Below are 20,000 nucleotides of genomic sequence, written 5' to 3'. Positions count from 1 at the left end.
GTGGTGAGACCAGAGACGGCATGTAAGTAATGCAGTCTGGTAGACATTGTCCGACAATGATTACTAAAGCGCGTTGGGTTACGCTGCTGGTCAGGCATCTGCTTAGCAGATGTGGCGTAGCGTATATGGAATTGTCCGAACGCAGTGACGCCTCCTTGAACTGAACTGACTAATCATCTATTCATAACAACACATTGATTTTAACTGTCTTCAATTATTTTGAATCTGTGGACAAAAACTGCTTAATTTGTCGGCTTCGAGCAAACATGTTTGGTCAGTCTTATTAATCGAAAATGAAGGATCATACATTAGTGTGCCGAGTCAATAATGTACTTTTGTATAGATCATGACAATAACTTGTTTAATTACGTTTGTTTGGCGTGAACGAGGACTTTCCCAAGTTTTGGATAATTCCATAGATTTTGGAAACTTCTTAATATGAAGCAAACCTCAAGGGACAGGAAATTTCTTGATTTTAAGCAAACAGCGTGGTTAAGATCGCTAATGGAACCCAGTCCCCGGTGCACCATACGTCAATACTGTCTGTGGACTTCCTGTGTCGGCACTCGGATCGAAGACTTTGCTAGTGTGGGTATGCTGGTTTCAGTTCTTGAAGTCGACACATTTTCGTTGTCATTTCTACTCTGTGTAGTGTGTGTGTGTGTGTGTGTGTGTGTGTGTGTGTGTGTGTGTGTGTGTGTGTGTGTGTGTGTGTGTGTGTTGTGTTGTGTTGTGTGTGTGTGTTGTGTGTGTGTGTGTGTGTGTGTGTGTGTGTGTGTGTGTGCGCGCGCGCGTGTGATTCGGAGTCAGACTCAGACTCAGACTCAGACTCCTTTTATTTGTTATAAAACCCATCGAAGGAATTATGGACACTATAAACATAATACAGCAAACAAATCAAAGCAATAAATTGTGTGTGGAGAGGGGGGGGGCTGTTTGTGTGTGTGCGGGTGTGTGTGTGTGTGTGTATGTGTGCGTGCGTGTATGCGCGCACGTGTGTATGTGTGTGTGAGCGAGCGAGCGCGCGCGCGAGCGCGTGTGTATGTGTATTCTTGCTGTCTTGCTTGCCCTCTGGCTAGCATACATTCATTCACACTGAGACGGCACTGTTGCCCAGTTCCAGAACGCAGCGTAGATTGAAGGAGCTGGACAGTATAGTTTAAGATAGAGACGTGGTTCAGGCCGAACTGAATGGAAGTGTGGAAGGATTTCATTCCCACTCGGCACAACTTGTATTGATCGTTGCCTGGTGTATGTAGGGGGATGGAGGGGGTTGGGGGCGGGGGGTGAGCGGGGGCGGGGGGGGGGGGGGGGGGGGGGAGCGGAGTTGGGGGAGGAGTTGGGGGTAAACAGCGGGCTGTCCTGACGACGTATCTTGTTCATCAACACTGGGCTGCCTATCTGCCTGCGGGATACATACGTCCACATTTAGAGAGGGCCCGGTTTCTTCTTTTTTCCTCTCTCTCTCTCTCTCTCTCTCTCTCTCTCTCTCTCTCTCTCTCTCTCTCTCTCTCTCTCTCTCTCTTATTTCTTTATTTGCAATGTTGATTGGTTTCGTACCAGTTTCTGCAACGCTTAGGTGTTCAAAATGAGCATTCAGACTGGAAATAAAACAGTTAATTTTCTGTGTTATACTTTTTTTTTTCCATTGCCATCCCTGTCATCATCATTATCACCATCTTGTTGTTCTTGTTATTGTTGTTGTTTTTCTTCTTGCTTCTTGTTCTTCTTGTTCTCCTTATGTGTGATTCTAAGGATGAATGGAGAGAGAGAGAGAGTAAATAGGAGGATGGGTGAAGTGATTGATATTCTTGATGAATGGACGGAAGGAAGTGATGTTGTATGGACGAATAGAGGTATGATGGATGGTAGACGGGTGAACCCTTTCTACAAATCAAATCAGATTAAAAAAAAAAAAATATTATGTACGTATTCACATTGAAATGAATTTGTGCAATCGCATGCTCAACAACAACAGCAGCAACAACAACACACACATAGACACACACACGCACACATACGCGCGCACACACACGCACTCATACATACGCACGCACACACACACCCACACACACACTCACACACACACACACACACATTCGCACACGCGCACACAATATATCACGAGAATAGATTAATTTTAGAACGTTTTTGATATACAAAAGAACCACCCACATTACCCGTTAAAGAAGTCACTCACATGTATACTCCCTCATCCCATTCATCCCACCAATACTTATATGTACACATGTGTATGCTCGAACACACACTCCCTCGTGCACGCAAAACGTCTGAACTTAGAACCTGTCTGCTGGTGAAGTTCAGGGGATACAGTGTCACAATCCTATCGGTGAGATTGTTGCAAGGTTTGATTCTGTGCGCAAATGGCTGTGGGGATGAACGAATTCGTGCAACGAGACGTTCTTGTGCGTGGAGCTCAAAACTGACCACTTAACTCTCTCCATACGAACGGCGAAAGAGACGACGTTAACAGCGTTTCACCCCAATTACCATCATCAAAATATTACAAGCGGAAGGCTCTTATACTGAAGACGCGAATGTTGACAAAGAATACCACAATTCTGACGACGGAAGCTAAAGGTTGGGTCATTCAGACACCCACTGGACATCCGAGGGGTCTGTGTTGAGGAGAAGAAAGGACTGGCCGTACTGAGTGAGTTAAGATTGTTTGAAATAGTTTTCTTAGCGTTGATAATTGTTGGTTGTTTTTTTTTAAGAATCATTTCTAATTCCACTGGATTTCGACAAATCTGACTTAAGGCATAAAAGAACTTAATTTTTAACGCTTTGCAAACTCAGTATTGTTAAGATCGCTTATGCAACCCAAATGCAAATCATCACACAGGCCAGATACTGAGTGGTATTACTGCATTGAACAAACCTGACATGATAACACACATTTGACTGAATTTTATAATTTACTATATTGTGATAGACAAACTGTTTGATTGACAGAATGATTGATTAATCATACATCACTCAGGGAGCACTGTTTGGTTTAGATGCGTGTCCAGTACTTTATTTTACAGTGTGAAACATATGTATGATTACAACAATGTGCTCTCTCATTCACACATATACAGACACACATACACACATACACACACACACACACACACACACACACACACACACACACACACACACACACACACACACACACACACACACACACACACACACACACACACACACACACACACGCTGGCGTACAGACGAAAGGGTAAACTGCCTTCATAATCAGACAATTGACAGAAAATACACACAGCGCATGTATTTTACATCTCCCACATGTGTGTCTGTCTCATGATAGCACTTTTAAACTGCAGGTTTCTGGTGCTGCTGTCCTGGTTCAGTTTGCTGCTGGTGTTTCTGGCACAACAATCGATGCAATAGTTTTCTGTTCTGTTCAACTGAGCGTTGTACTGTTGATGCATTATTCAAAACACATATCAATCAAAAGGCGTAGGGGGGAGCGGTGGCATAATGGGTTCAGCGTTGTATACCGATCCAGTGTTTCAATGGTAAACAAGGTTCGCAGTCTCGTTTCGGCATGGTGTTGTGTTCTTGGGAAAGGTACTTTACTCCAATTTTCCGCCTTCCACCCAGGTGTGAATAGGTACCTGACTTGGAGTGATGGCCTAGAGGTAACGCGTCCGCCTAGGAAGCGAGAGAATCCGGGCGCGCTGGTTCGAATCACGGTTCAGCCACCGATATTTTCTCCCCCTCCACTTGACCTTGAGTGGTGGTCTGGACGCTAGTCATTCGGATGAGACGATAAACCGAGGTCCCGTGTGCAGCATGCACTTAGCGCACGTAAAAGAACCCACGGCAACAAAAGGGTTGTTCCTGGCAAAATTCTGTAGAAAAATCCACATCGATAGGAAAAACAAATAAAACTGCACGCAGGAAAAAAAAAAAGAAAAAAAAAAGGGTGGCGCTGTAGTGTAGCGACGCGGTCTCCCTGGGGAGAGCAGCCCGAATTTCACACAGAGAAATCTGTTGTGATAAAAAGAAATGCAAATACAAATATACAAATACACACAGACACAGACACAGACACAGACACACACACAGACACACACAGACACACAGACACAGACACACACACACACACACACACACACACACACACACACACACACACACACACACATGCTGGCGTACAGACGAAAGGGTAAACTGCCTTCATAATCAGACAATTGACAGAAAATACACACAGCGCATGTATTTTACATTTCCCACATGTGTATCTGTCTCATGATAGCACTTTTAAACTGCAGGTTTCTGGTGCTGCTGTCCTGGTTCAGTTTGCTGCTGGTGTTCCTGGCACAACAATCGATGCAATAGTTTTCTGTTCTGTTCAACTGAGCGTTGTACTGTTGATGCATTATTCAAAACATATCAATCAAAAGGCGTAGGGGGAGCGGTGGCATAATGGGTTCAGCGTTGTATAGCGATCCAGTGTTTCAATGGTAAACAAGGTTCGCAGTCTCGTTTCGGCATGGTGTTGTGTTCTTGGGAAAGGTACTTTACTCCAATTTTCCGCCTTCCACCCAGGTGTGAATAGGTACCTGACTTGGAGTGATGGCCTAGAGGTAACGCGTCCGCCTAGGAAGCGAGAGAACCTGGGCGCGCTGGTTCGAATCACGGTTCAGCCACCGATATTTTCTCCCCCTCCACTTGACCTTGAGTGGTGGTCTGGACGCTAGTCATTCGGATGAGACGATAAACCGAGGTCCCGTGTGCAGCATGCACTTAGCGCACGTAAAAGAACCCACGGCAACAAAAGGGTTGTTCCTGGCAAAATTCTGTAGAAAAATCCACATCGATAGGAAAAACAAATAAAACTGCATGCAGGAAAAAATACAAAAAAAGGGTGGCGCTGTAGTGTAGCGACGCGCTCTCCTTGGGGAGAGCAGCCCGAATTTCACACAGAGAAATTTGTTGTGATAAAAAGAAATACAAATACAAATACTTGAGATGCGGAAGGTTGAAACGACGGAGAGGGTGTGGATTCATCTTCCTCTTGCCAGCCCTAGGCACAGTGAATGATGAAGAAATTCACTGCCCCGATGGCCGTAACATGTCATTGAAGCATTACCATTTAATGTAATGCCTGTTACATGCTGTGTCCCCTTGTGTCCCAGGTCTATTCTACGTGTTTCAGTTTCATGCAGTGAGTCCTTGCTTCAAGTAGCCGTGAAAAGGTTTCGACACCTTAACTCACTCAGTACGGCCAGTCCTCTCTTCTCCTCTACACAGACCCCTCGGATGTCCAGTGGGTGTCTCAATGACCCAACCTTTAGCTTCCGTCGTCAGAATTGTGGTATTCTTTGTCAACATTCACCTCTTCAGTATTTGAGCCTTCCGCTTGCAATATTTTGATGGTGGTAATTGGGGTGAAACACTGTTAACGTCGTCTCTTTCGCCGCTCGTATGGAGAGAGTTAATCTGATTAAACACTTTTTTTTAAAATCAACTTGAAAAACAACAACAACAACAAAATAACAACAACAAACAAAAAACAAACAAACAAACAAAAACAACAACAACAACAAAAAAACAAACAAACAAACAAATAAACAACAACAACAAAACAAAACATGACGACTGTTTCAGATCAGCACTGCCGAGCAAATGTAAAAGGCTACAGAAGTTTTATCTTATTTTATTTTTGTATCTTTTATAAGACAAAGCTAGTGCAAGCCATCACTACTAGAACTGCATCAATATTGCCCTGTAATGTAACGTGAACGACCAAAGTCTGTGATGGACTTGTTTTCTGGCGACCACTCGGGTACCACTACCAATGCTAGACCTGTCTCAATATTGCTTTGGAACGTGACGTTAATAATAATAATAATAATGGTATTTATATAGCGCTGGATCTTGTGCGGAGACAAATCAAAGCGCTTTCGCACCAGTCATTCACACGCATGCATAACTATAATACTGTAGAAACTAAAGACAAGAAAGGGCAGGCAAGGGAGACTATTTTGGGAAGAGGTGGGTTTTAAGGCCAGACTTGAAAGAGCTGAGTGTGGAGACTTGACGAAGCGAAAAAGGAAGTTCATTCCAATCGCAAGGTCCAGAACAGAGAAAGAACGGCGGCCAACAGTCGAGTGTTTGAATCTGGGTATGCGTAAACAGAGTGGATCCGAGGCCGATCGTAGTGAGCGAGATGGAGTGTAGAGGTGAAGGCAGCCGTTAGTTTCAGTTCAGTTCAATTCAGTTCGGTTACTCGAGGAGTTGTCACTGCATCCAGATAAAAATCCATATACGCTACACCACATCTCCTAAGCAGATGCCTAACACAGCAGCGTAACCCAAACGCGCTTAGTCAGGCATTCATCATCATCCGTTTGACGTCCACAGTCATCATGTTGACTATTCTGACGTTTCAGGAACAATAATATAAACTAAATGAAGTAAAACAAATGGATAAATAAATGAATAAATGGACAAGTAATTAAACAAATGAATTCATTAAATGATGAAAAAAAACCTTAATGAAAATAAGATAAAATGAAAAAAAGCTGATAGAAATAGAATACAGAAACAATAATGTTACAAATAAAAAAAAATGAACATCAATAATGATAATTTCATAAATATCTAAACAAACAAATGTAAGTTAGCACACACACACACACGCACGCACGCACGCACGCACGCACGCACGCACGCACACACACACACACACACACACACACACACACATGAGCAACAGGTGTGCAACAAATGTATAACGTAAAGAATGAAAATTGTTTAATGAATCAGTGCTAGTACTAGCTATCACAACTACAACCGCCTCTTGCCCTGTATCGTGAACGTGAGTGAAGATTGGCTGTGATGGGAGTTATGTGGTGTTGGCCTTGTGGTAAAGCGTCTGCCTCGAAAGCGAGAGAATCTGAACACACAGGTTCGAATCCCACACTGACCATTAGTTTCTTCCCTCCACTACAGCTTGAGTGGTGATCTTGCTGCTAGTCGTTCGGATCAGACGATAAACCGAGATTCCGCGTGCAGTGTGCACTGAGCGCACGTAAAAGAACCCACGGCAGCAAAACGGTTGTGCCTTTCAAAATTCTGTAGAAAAACGCACTTTGATAGGAAAACAAATACGGTCGCAGGCAGAAAAAACAAACAAACAAACAAACAAACAAAAAAACGGTTAGAAAGAAAGGTTGGCGCTCTCACTTTTGCATCGCTCTCTCACTGCAGAGCACAGCCCGATTTTCACACACAGAAATCTGTTTTGACAAAAAAAGCAGCACAACACAACGCGACCCAACCAAAAACATGACGCGACACGACACGATACGACACGACACGGCACGACACGACCACAACCACAGAACAGCACAGCACCACCTGAACCTGAACCTGAACCACAACACAACACAACACAACACAGCACACAACACAGCACAGCACAGCACAGCACAGCACAGTACTACCTCAACCTGAACCTGAACATGAACCTGCAACACAACACAACACAACACAACACAACACAACACAGCACAGCACAGTACAACGGCAACCACAACACAACACAACACAACACACAACCACATCACATCACAACCGCAACCACAACACTACCTGAACCTGAACCTGAACCTGAACCTGAACCTGAACCACAACGCAACACAACACAACACAGCACATCACAACACAGCACATCACAACACAGCACATCACAACACAGCACAACACAGCACATCACAACAACAGCACATCACAACAACAGCACAGCACAGCACAGCACAGCACAGCACCAGCACCAGCACCAACACCAACACCAACACCAACACAACGGCAACCACAACACAAACACAACGGCAACCACAACACAACACAACGGCAACCACAACACAACACAACACAACACACAACCACAGCACATCACAACCGGAACCACAACACCACACAAATCTGACTCTTCGTCATTTTCCCCCCCCAGATGAGCACTGCCGGTGCTGACGTAATGCCATGGCGGCGAGCAGCCAGTCGCAGGACAAGCTGACGGCGTGCGGGCCCCACAGCACGGAGGAGGAGCTGGAAGTGGTGGAGAATGGAGGGCTCAGCCCCCAGCCCTCGGTCCGCACGGACGAGGACGCCTGCTCCGAGATCGTCCGCATCGAGCAGCAGGACGCCCAGGAGGAGAAGTACCGCAACACCACGCTGGGCAGGATCGTGCGCTCGCTGCAGGTCAGGCAGTCACCAGGGTGGGGTGGGGTGGGGTGGGGGTGGAAGGGGCGCGGCGAGGGAGGGGGGTAGGGGGTGATGAACGTTACAAGGTAGGAGCTGGGTGACGGTGATGTGGAAACGTTTCTAGGTCGAATTGAGACTGGGAGAGGGTGGAATGTGAACGTTGTGGGGGTACGAATGGGATGGAGTGAGGGTTGAATTGAGAAGGTAGGAATGAGCCAGGGTGATGGCTGAATTTGGAGACTTGATGAGGTGGGAATAAGCCAGGGTGGTGGCTGAATTTGGAGACTTGATGAGGTGGGAATACGCCAGGGTGGAGGCTGAAGTTGGAGACTTGTTGAGGTGGGAATAAGCCAGGTTGGTGGCTGAAGTTGGAGACTTGATGACGCTGGAATGGGACTAGGTGAGGGCTCAATGGGGAAAATATGAGGTAGGAATGGGGCGGTGTGAAAGACACTTTTCCATGTTTTATGAACAATCAAAGATGTATCTTGTATATTCAACGAGAAGTTATAAGGTACTAATAAGACTGGATGAGGGTTGAATTGGGGAACGTTAAGAGGTAGAAATGAGACGATATAAGGATGGGGCTGGGAACGTTATGGGTATTAACGGGTTGGAGTAAGCGTTGAATTGAGGAGTGTTATGAGGAAGGAATGGGACGGGGTGAGTGTTAAATGGGGGAACGTTATGAGGTAGAAATGGGATGTGGGTGTTAAAATTTAATGGGGAACGTTATGAGGTAGAAATGGGGTGTGAGTGTTAAATGGGGTGAGTGTTAAATGGGGAACGTTATAAGGTAGAAATGGGATGAAGCGAGTGTTAAATGGGGTGAGTGTTAAATGGGGAACGCTATGAGGTAGAAATGGGATGGGGTGAGTGTTAAATAGGGAACGTTAAGAGGTAGACATGGGATGGGGCGAGTGTTAAATGGGGTGAGTGTTAAATGGGGAACGTTATGAGGTAGAAATGGGATGGGGTGAGTGTTAAATGGGGAACGTTATGCGGTAGAAATGGGATAGGGTGAGTGTTAAATGGGTAACGCTATGAGGTAGACATGGGATGGGGTGAATATTAAATGGGGTGAGTGTTAAATGGGGAACGTTATGAGGTAGAAATGGGGTGTGAATGTTAAATGGGGAACGTTATGAGGTAGACATGAGATGGGGTGAATATTAAATGGGGTGAGTGTTAAATGGGGAACGTTATGAGGTAGACATGGGGTGGGGTGAGTGTTAAATGGGGTGAGTGTTAAATGGGGAAAGCTATGAGGTAGAAATGGGATGGGGTGAGTGTTAAATGGGGAACGTTATGAGGTAGACATGAGACGGGGTGAGTGTTAAATGGGGAACGTGATGAGGTCGAAAAGGGATGGGGATTGGGTGATGAGGTAGAAATGGGGAACGTTATGAAGTAGACATGAGATGGGGTGAATGTTAAATGGGGTGAGTGTTAAATGGGGAACGTTGAGGTAGACATGGGATGGGGTGAGTGTTAAATGGGGAACGTGATGAGGTCGAAATGGGATGAAGCGAGTGTTAAATAAGGTGAGTGTTAAATTGGGAACGCCATGAGGTAGAAATGGGATGGGGTGAATGTTAAATGGGGAATGTTATGAGGTAGAAATCGGATGGGGTGAGTGTTAAATGGGGAACGTTATGAGGTAGAAGATGGGATGGGGTGAGTGTTAAATGGGGAACGCTATGAGGTAGAAGTGGGATGGGGTGAGTGTTAAATGGGGAATGTTATGAGGTAGAAGTGGGATGGGGTGAATGTTAAATGGGATGGGATGAGTGTTGTGGAGTGATGGCCTAGAGGTAACGCGTCCGCCTAGGAAGAGAGAGAATCTGAGCGTACTGGTTCGAATCCCGGCACAGTCGCCAGTTTTTTTCCTTCCCTCCACTAGACCTTGAGTGGTGGTCTGTGCGCTAGTCATTCGGATGAGACGATAAACCGAGACCCCGTGTGCAGCATGCATTTAGCGCACGTAAAAGAAACCACGGCAACAAAAAAGTTGTCCATGGCAAAATTATGTAGAAAAATCCACTTCGGTAGGAAAACAAATAAAAACTGCAGGCAGAAAAAAAAAAAGAAAAAGAAAAAAAAAAAAAGGTGGCGCTGTCAGTGTAGAGACGCGCTCTCCCTAGGAAGAGCGACCCGAATTTTACAGAGAGAAATCTGTTGTGGCAACAACAACAATAAAGAAAGAAAGAAAGAAAGAAAGAACAGAGAAGAGTAAATGGGGAACGCTATGAGGTAGGAGAAATGGGACTGGTGAGGGGTTGCTGTGGAGATGGAGTGGTGTAGTGACGTCGTTATGGATGTGGTGGTAAGACTGGTGTGACAGATTGAGTTGAGATGGGGCGGTCGGTGTCATTGTTCTTGTTGTGATGTTGTTATTGTCATTGTTTCTGGTGTGGAAGCATCTGATCACATATCTTGATATCCATTCTTCTTCTTCTTCTTCTTCTTCTTCTTCTTCTTCTTCTTCTTCTTCTTCTTCTTCTTCTTCTTCTTTTTCTTCTTCTTCTTCTTTTAATTGATTATTATCATTGTTATTATTATTGTGTGCGTGTGTGTGTGCGTGCGTGCGTGCGTGTGTGCGTGCGTGTGTGTCTGTGTGTGTGATAGTGTGATTTAGAGAGAGAGAGAAAGAAAGAAAGAGAGAGAGAGAGAGAGAGAGAGAGAGAGAGAGAGAGAGAGAGAGACAGACAGACAGAGAGAGAGAGAGAGCATATGACTGTCTGTCTGTCGGTATATCTCTCTGTGTGTCTGTGTGTCTGTCTGTCTCTGTTTCTGTCTCTCTCTTTCTCTACCCGTCTGAGTATTTCTCTCTCTTTCTGTCTCTTTTTCTTTTGCTGCATGTAAAGATCAACTAACAGAGCAATGAATACACTGATGCTTGTTGTGAGGAAACACACTGTGTTTGTTATGAAGAACACCTCTTTGGACCATTTCGTCACATTTTGGATACCCAGATACAACTTACTGATTTCTGGCGTTTAGATAGGAAAGCGAGTGTGCATTGTGAACAGGGACATTTGTTTGGTATATAGAAGTTTTCGGGGTAGACACAAGAACACCAAATGACTTAGTTTACTGAGAGACGAACGGGTACCTCATTACAATTAATTCTGCAGTGAGATGTACAAGCTATTGGCTGAAATCTCTTACGGATATACAATAGGCTATCCGCGTTAGGCTTATGATATGATGTATGATTTAAATGCAAGAGGTAAAATTAACTGCGTACATAACACAAGAACATGTCTATTTGAATTTGGTTAAGGGTAAGGGCATGGGGGGGGGGGGGGGGGGGGGGTATGGGGGGGTGGTGGATACCAAGGTGTAGGAGAAGAAAATACGTTTTGCAAACATGGCAAATAACAAACTTGGGAAATCCTATATCCACTCGAGTGAAAGATTATATATATATATATATATATATATATATATATATATATATATATATATATATATATATATATATATATATATAAGTATTTTGCGCGCGCTCGTGTGTGTGTGTGTGTGGAGAGAGAGAGAGAGAGAAGAGAGAGAGAGAGAGAGAGAGAGAGGGGCAGACAGATTGACAGACAGACAGAAAGTCAGAGACAGAGAGAGTTCACTATTCAACACATCTTGTGATGAAATATTTCTCTAAACATTGACCGATATTTGCGATTGACATTAACTGGATTTAGATTTTGTACATCCGAAATAATGATAATGATGATGATGGTAATAATAATTATGGTAATGGTAATATAATAATTATGATAATATATATATATATATATATATATATATATATATATATATATATATATATATATATATGTGTGTGTGTGTGTGTGTGTGTGTGTGTGTGTGTGTGTGTGTGTGTGTTATGATAATTTAGACGATGTTGATGACCATCCAGGAATGAAACAACTGTGCTTAATTTGGCACTGTGTTTTCAAAAAGCATTTGAGCTAAGGGAGACTCATGTGTCTTAAAATCTTTAATATAGAATTATGGAAGGACATTTTATATATGCCTGACTATAATTCTTGTTCATAAATCTTATTGCCCCTCTTCATATGTCTGCATGCCTGATTGTCCGTCCGTCTGTCTGCCTGTCTGTCACCCTGTCAGTCTCCCTCTATCTCTGTCTCTGTCTGTCTGCCTGTCAGTATCTGTCTCTCTCTTTCGCAATCTCTCTCTTACTCAGATTTGAACAAAGGCATATCGGAGGGGTCACACACACACACACACACACACACACACACACACACACACACACACACACACACACACACACACACACACACACACACACACACATATATATATATATATATATATATATATATATATATATATATATATATATAAATAAAAGTTATGATAATTTCGACGATGTTGATGACCACCCAGTAATGAAACAATTGTGCTTAATTTGGCACTGTATTTTCAAGAAAAAGCATTTGAGCTAAGAGAGACTTATATGTCTTAAAATCTTTAATATCGGAGGGGTCCTGGGGGGTGTGGCGGTAGGGGAGGGGAGGGGAGGAACAACAACATAGTTCCATGACGGCACTGCTTGAACGGAAAGTGTTGGCACAAAGCGCACAGTGACTGCAGTGGCGCCAAAGCCCCGCAAAGTGTCTTCAAGTCAGACGGTGGCACACCTCCCCCTGTCTCCACGGGCCATCAGATCGCTGATCTAATGTTCCCAGGGTTGGCGTTCTGCCGGCTTTGATTACTCATCAAGCGGCCCATTGTTGGGATGGGTTGCGCTGTGTCGGACTTGCCGGTATAGGAGGAAAAAAAAGAGAAGAAAAAAAAAAGACTTTCAGGGGGGAAAAAAAAGAGAGAGAGAAAACACTGACAGTGTTTTTGGTTTTCGTGATGCTGTTCTTGCTGTTAATGTTGTTTTCTTGTAGGTTTTTTTTGTTTGTTTTTTTGTTGTTGTTGTTGTTGTTGTTGTTGTAGTTGTTTGTTCTTGCCTGAAAAAGCCCAGCCCCCGTGGAGTTTTCCTCACGAATTCAACACACACCTCAAGCATGAGAAAAGACTTCCAGGGTTATCTTTAGATTACGTTTAGTTATCCTGGGGTGTGCTTTCACGCTCTGTTCGGCGCGTTTGGTTTATGCGAAGGCCAGGCATCTGGTTCTCTCTCTCTCTCTCTCTCTCTCTCTCTCTCTCTCTCTCTCTCTCTCTCACACACACACACACACACACACACACACACACACACACACACACACGCACGCACGCACGCACGCACACACATACCCCCCCCCCCCCCCCCCCCACACACACAATCTTTCTCTCTCTCTCTCGCTCTGTCGCTGTTTTTGAATATCTTTTGCTAATTGCCAAAACAATCTTCGCCTAACTCCCGATATATGTATATGTGCGCATGGCCATAAAGAATTTTCTCTGTTTTGGGTTGGGTTTAAAATAAAAAAAATTATAGCAGATGTTGAATATCACATATGGAGAAGTCCGCACGCTGTGCCATCTCCTTGAAACTGAATCTGAATCTCCGGTTGTGCATCTGTAGGGTGTTGTTCAAAGGGGTATGAGTAGAACTGCGTTCTTTTCGGCGACACCGGATCGGGTCAGTGTCCGCTTTTATGGAGAGAAGCATGCTTATTGATTGTAAAACTGTGTAAATTAAAACCGCTTACTTAACAGTCCGTTTTTGTCCTTCCTATTGGGACAGCGGCTTTTCGCAAACACCACATCTAAATGAATGTAACTTCGTAATGATTAGACGCACTTTACGTCTGTTTATTCGCTTATTGTGTGTTTCACTCGCTCAATGTGTGTGTGTGTGTTGTGTGTGTGTGTGTGTGTGTGTGTGTGTGTGTGTGTGTGTGTGTGTGTGTGTGTGTGTGTGTGTGTGTGTGTGTGTGTGTGTGTGTGTGTGTGGTGCAGACGTAAAGTCCAAAGAACCTAGAGCCAAAAGAACTAAAAAAAAACAAAACAAAAAAACCAACAAAAAACAAACCAACAAAAAAAAAAAAAACAAAAAAACCAAAAAAACAAGAACAACACCACCAACAACAAAAACCAAATCAAAACAGAAACAATAACAAAACAAGAAGAGGGAATACAAAGCTCACAAGGGAAAGCATTGTTCTGTTTTCAGTCCAGATCCATACGTTCTTAATGTCTTTTAAAAATTTGAATCAGATTTCCAAGTTTGTTATTTATTATTACAATTCATGTCAGTCGGACATAATTATTGTGCAATTGTTTCGGTTTAGGGCAACACACGCGCGCGCGCACGCACACACACTCGCACATATGTATGTATACACACACACACACACACACACACACACACACACACACACACACACACACACACACACACACACACATATATATATATATATATATATATATATATATATATATATATATATATACACACACACATATGTGTGTGTGTGTGTGTGTGTGTGTGTGTGTGTGTGTGTGTGTGATACCTTAATCACTAGTCTGGTTCCACTCTAAGCTGCTTGTGTCTGTTGTAACTATGCCAAGGTTAATGTGGCAGAGTAGTTAGGACTCTCAACTGCCAGTACAGTGTCCGTGATGATCCGTATTCGAATCCTTGTCTCGCCCTTTCTCCCAAAGTTGACTGGAAGATCAAAACTGAGCGACTTCTCATACGAATGAGTGTTGTCTTCTGGCAAAAATTCTGTCGAGGAAATCCACTCTGATAGGTCGACAAATATATCTGCATGCTTTCAAAACCTAATTGCGATGGGTTATGCTACTGGTCAGACATACGCCGATGTGGTGTAACGTATATGGATTTGTTTGTGCGAACGCAGTGACACATTGAGAAACTGAAACTATCCAAAGGATGAAGCTCATTTAATAATAATAATAATAATAATAATAATAATAATAATGGTATTTATATAGCGCTGAATCTTATGAAGAGACAAATCAAAACGCTTTCGTACCAGTCATTCACACGCATGCATAACTCTATAACTGTAGAAACTGAAGACAAGGAAGGGCAGGCAAGGGAGGCTATTTTGGGAAGAGGTGGGTTTTAAGGCCAGTCTTGAAAGAGCTGAGTGTGGAGACTTGACGAAGCGAAAGAGGAAGTTCATTCCAATCGCAAGGTCCAGAGACAGAGAAAGAACGGCGGCCAACAGTCGAGTGTTTGAATCTGGGTATGCGTAAACAGAGTGGATCCGAAGCTGATCGTAGTGAGCAAGATGGAGTGTAGAGGTGAAGGCAGCCGCAGAGATAGGAAGGGGCAGTTTTGTGAATGCATCAATAACATAGAGTGCTGATCTTGTACTTTATTCGGTGTGAGACAGGGAGCTAGTGGAGATGTTGCAAAAGAGGAGTATTGTGCTCAGATCTTTTCTTTCTGAGGAAGAGTCGGGCAGCAGAGTTTTGTATGCGCTGAAGGGACTGAATGGATGAAGCAGGCAAACCAGACAATAGAGAGTTACAGTAGTCAAGGCGAGAGAGAATGAGAGAAACGACAAGTCTAGATGTTGCGTCAGTGGACAGATATTTCCGGACGGCACTGATGCGCTGCAGTTGACAGTAGCAGGACTGACATGTCTGACTGATACATTTTTGCATGGACAGTGTATTGTCAAGGATAACACCGAGGTTCCTGACTGACGTGGAAAGAGGGATGGATATACTGCCAAGTTTGATTGTGCCAATTGTGATGGAAGATCAGTTTTTGTTTAGTTCCTATGATCATTGCTTCAGTTTTGTCCGCGTTCAATTGTAACATATTTCGAGTCATTCAGTTTTGAATGTCCAGGAAGCAGTTTGATGTTTCTTGCAAGAGCAACAACAATTTTTCAGGGGTATCACTCTTCTGGAGTTGAGTGTCATCAGCATAAGAATGATGACTGATATTATGGCGGTTGATAATTTCAGCGAGAGGAGCAGTGTACAGTGTGAAGAGCACTGGGCCTAAAACAGATCCCTGTGGGACTCCATGTTCGATTTTAACCGGTTCAGATTGGAAATGATCAACAATGACAGACTGGAATCGATCAGTGAGATAAGATTTGAACCAGTTTAGAACAGTGCCGTTGATACCAAATGTAAAATGAAGACGGGAAAGAAGGATTGAATGGTCTATCATGTCAAAGGTGGCTGACAAGTCAAGAAGAGTAAGAAGGCATTTTTTTTTCCTGAGTCGGACGCTATCAGTAGATTATATAGAATGTGGAGGAGAGTGGTTTCGGTGCTGTGGTCAGCGCGATAGGCATACTGAAATGGGTGGATGGGATTGTTGAAACAAAGGTGGTTGTTGAGCTGCTTGAGGACAGCTTTTTCAAGGAGTTTGGACATGAATGGAAGATTAGAAACTGGTCGATAGTTGTTCAAAATGTTTGCGTCAAGGTTGGGTTTCTTCAGAAGAGGCCGGACGATTGCAGTTTTGAAAGTGGATGGAAACGTTCCAGTGAGAAGGGATGAGTTGACAATATTGGTGATTGTGGGGAGAAGATGTGAGACACACTGGGAAAAGACCGAGGCTGGTATAGGATCGAGCTTACAAGATTTCATTGTCATTTCGTTTAGGATTTCATGAACTTCTGTTTCAGTCAATGGATTAAAGGAATGGAGAGGAGTGCCGCTGAATTGAGGATCAGGATGAACAGGTTGGAAAGACATTTGGTCTAAGATGGTACGAATATTTTGGACTTTGTCGAAAAAGAAAGAGGAGAAGACATTGGGGAGTTCAGATAAAGTGTAGGCAGAAGGAAGAGGGGTCTTATTTGCAGTTCCAAGAAGATTTGACATGACAGAGTAAAGAGAGTTGGTGGATGTGGCATCGAGAACTTGAGAAGAAAAGAAGTTTGTTTTTGCTGATGAGATCATATGTTTGACTTTATTTGTTTTCGGAATATTTGATTGTGGACTTGCAGTTTTGTTGATCGCCATCGTCTTTCCAGTTGGCGACGTTTGCGTTTTGCAAGTCGAATGTCTTGAGTGTACCATGGGGCGGAGGGTCTGTCAGGGAGCATGCGGGTAGTGGGAGGTGCATGTTCATTCAGCAGTTGAGAGAGGACAGTGTTGTCGTGCAAGTTTGGTTCGTATGGCAAAGCCCACACCTGAGGTTCTTGGGGTGCCATCTGGCCTCCCAATGCAGTAGAAGGTGTAGCCCCCGCCAACTTCCTCCATCTGGGTTTCACCGGCAAACCTGGTTTCGCTCAGGGCTGCTATGTCCACCTGGTAGCGATCAAGCATTCTAGCAATGAGCGCTGTGCGCCTTTCTGGTCTGTCGTCTCTGTCTAAAAGGGTGCGAACATTCCAGGCACCCAGAGTTAGGGCATGACTCCTGGTTCTTTTCTTCTGTTGTTTTCGACCGCTAGTGTTGGATGTCCAAGTAGGTGCGGTTTCCTACTAGGTACAGGGATCCTTTTATCTCCCCTTCCCCATGTGGGGAGAGCAGCGCTGTCCCTAGAAAGGTCTGCTCTGACACTGTGGGAGGATACGGGCGCCGCATCTGCCCCAGTCTACGGCGGACGACCATCACCCCACAACCGCCTGCGTGAAAGTCGTGCGTGACTAGGAACTGCCAGCAGCACCCTCTGCCTGTCCCCGTTACCACTTCTCCATCGCCGAAGGGCTTGGGAAAGCTGGGTGTTGAAGGGCTAGCTCGTCGTTCCGACATTAGCCTGGTTGCCTGACCAGCAGTCCCTTCCCCACTCTCTTGCCTACCGACGCTCACAGTCCTACAGGTGCAGATACTGCCACGTGTAGGACGGCCTCGGCAGGTGCAGGTTTTTTCTTCGGAGCTCCGTCTCCTAGGAGGACTTCCAGCCAAGGATAAGAGCTCCCCCTGCTCTTTGGTCATCCTCTTCCGCCTTCACAGCCATTTGGAAGGTTTCCTCCTCCGCCTGGTCCGTCGTTGGGAGACCTTACATGCGCCAGGTAGTACTGGGTTACATGGTACCAGTAGCCAGGGCTATGCCCCTGGCCTGACATACAGTGTGTGTGTGTGTGTGTGTGTGTGTGTGACAATATCGGGTCCACGAACCAGTGTTATCTCAGTCAATGCTGTCACTGTCCGTTTGACCACAGGCGGTGTCAACACACAGCTGTGGCAATTGCCAAGGTTATGGCGAACACACAGAGCAGCCAGTGAATCAGGAACCATCAGTGCCGGATCCCAATCCCTTGTCATTGTACATTCGACCACAGCTTCTACCATTATATATGACATCAATCACACACACACACACACACACACACACACACACACACACACACACACACACACACACACACACACACACACACACACACACACACACACACACACACACACACACACACCAAACTAACAAATATTGCTATGTCAATGCTGATTGCTGTACCAACAGTAATATGGCCAGTAAAACACAAACACATACCCACTAGCAGTCATACAAACCCAGGTTTTGTTGGAAAAAAAAAATCCCCTGGAACATTGGAATGGTATCGGGCGTAGCAAACTGACGTCACTGGAAAAAAAGAACAACCCCTGGAACAATGGAATGGTATCAGGCGTAGCAAACTGACGTCACTGGAAAAAAAGGAACAACCCCTGGAACAATGGAATGGTATCGGCGTAGCAAACTGACGTCACTGGAAAAAAAAGAACAACCCCTGGAACAATGGAATGGTATCGAGCGTAGCAAACTGACGTCACTGGAAAAAAACAAAACAAAACAAAAAAAACCTGGAACAATGGAATGGTATCGGGCGTAGCAAACTGACGTCACTGGAAAAAAAAGAAGAAGAAAAGAACAACCCCTGGAACAATGGAATGGTATCGGCGTAGCAAACTGACGTCACTGGAAAAAAAGAACAACCCCTGGAACAATGGAATGGTATCGGGCGTAGCAAACTGACGTCACTGGAAAAAAAAGAAGAAAAAAAGAACAACCCCTGGAACAATGGAATGGTATCGGGCGTAGCAAACTGACGTCACTGGAAGATCAGTTTCAGTTTCAGTTTCAGTTGCTCAAGGAGGCGTCACTGCGCTCGGACAAACCATATACGCTACACCACATCTGCCAAGCAGATGCCTGACCAGCAGCGTAACCCAACGCGCTTAGTCAGGCCTTGAGAAAAAAAAAAAAAAAAAAAAAAAAAAAAAAAAAAAGGGGGGGGGGGGGGGAATAGATAATAGATAAGCTTACATAAATAAATAAATAAATAAATAAATAATAATTATAATATAGAAAAAGGTAGTAGTAATAATAATAGTAATACTAATAAAATGATAATAATAAAAAATAAAAAATAAATAAATAAGACAACAATGGTGATAATTAAGCGAATGAATGTAAAATATGACGACACACATTCACACATACACCCACACATGCATAACAGAAATGCACCAAACATGCAGTTTCACAGATATGAAAGTACAGTCAAATACATATAAACGTACATGAGCTCCAACACACACACACACACACACACACACATTACCTTGCACCTCCTCCAACCCCCTCCTCCACACACTCATTTCTAGCCTACGTATCGCAGCTTCCACGGCACACACACACACACACACACACACGCACGCAAACACACACTCACAGAGATGAACACTTACTTGTACAAGCACACACATATACGCCCATATCTCCCACCCCCAACCCCCACACATATATACAAAGATATATATATATATATATATATATATATATATATATATATATATATATATATATATATATATACACACACACACACCCGTACACAGATCT

General features: G+C 44.0%; 1 protein-coding gene across 1 annotated transcript in view; it reads left to right on the top strand.

Moving 5' to 3' along the window:
* The first annotated feature begins 8,022 nt into the window (after window positions 1-8,022).
* The window catches only part of LOC143283862 (cyclic nucleotide-gated channel alpha-3-like), a 162,320-nt gene continuing 150,342 nt past the window's right edge, over window positions 8,023-20,000 (top strand). The window contains exon 1 of the mRNA XM_076590240.1: window positions 8,023-8,241. Coding sequence (XP_076446355.1) covers window positions 8,023-8,241 — 219 coding nt within the window. The remainder of the gene's footprint in view (window positions 8,242-20,000) is intronic.

The sequence above is a fragment of the Babylonia areolata genome, chromosome 7 (genome assembly GCF_041734735.1).
Source record: "Babylonia areolata isolate BAREFJ2019XMU chromosome 7, ASM4173473v1, whole genome shotgun sequence".
In the NCBI taxonomy this organism is placed as follows: Eukaryota; Metazoa; Mollusca; class Gastropoda; order Neogastropoda; family Buccinidae; genus Babylonia; species Babylonia areolata.
This window is presented reverse-complemented; position numbering and strand designations above follow the sequence as displayed.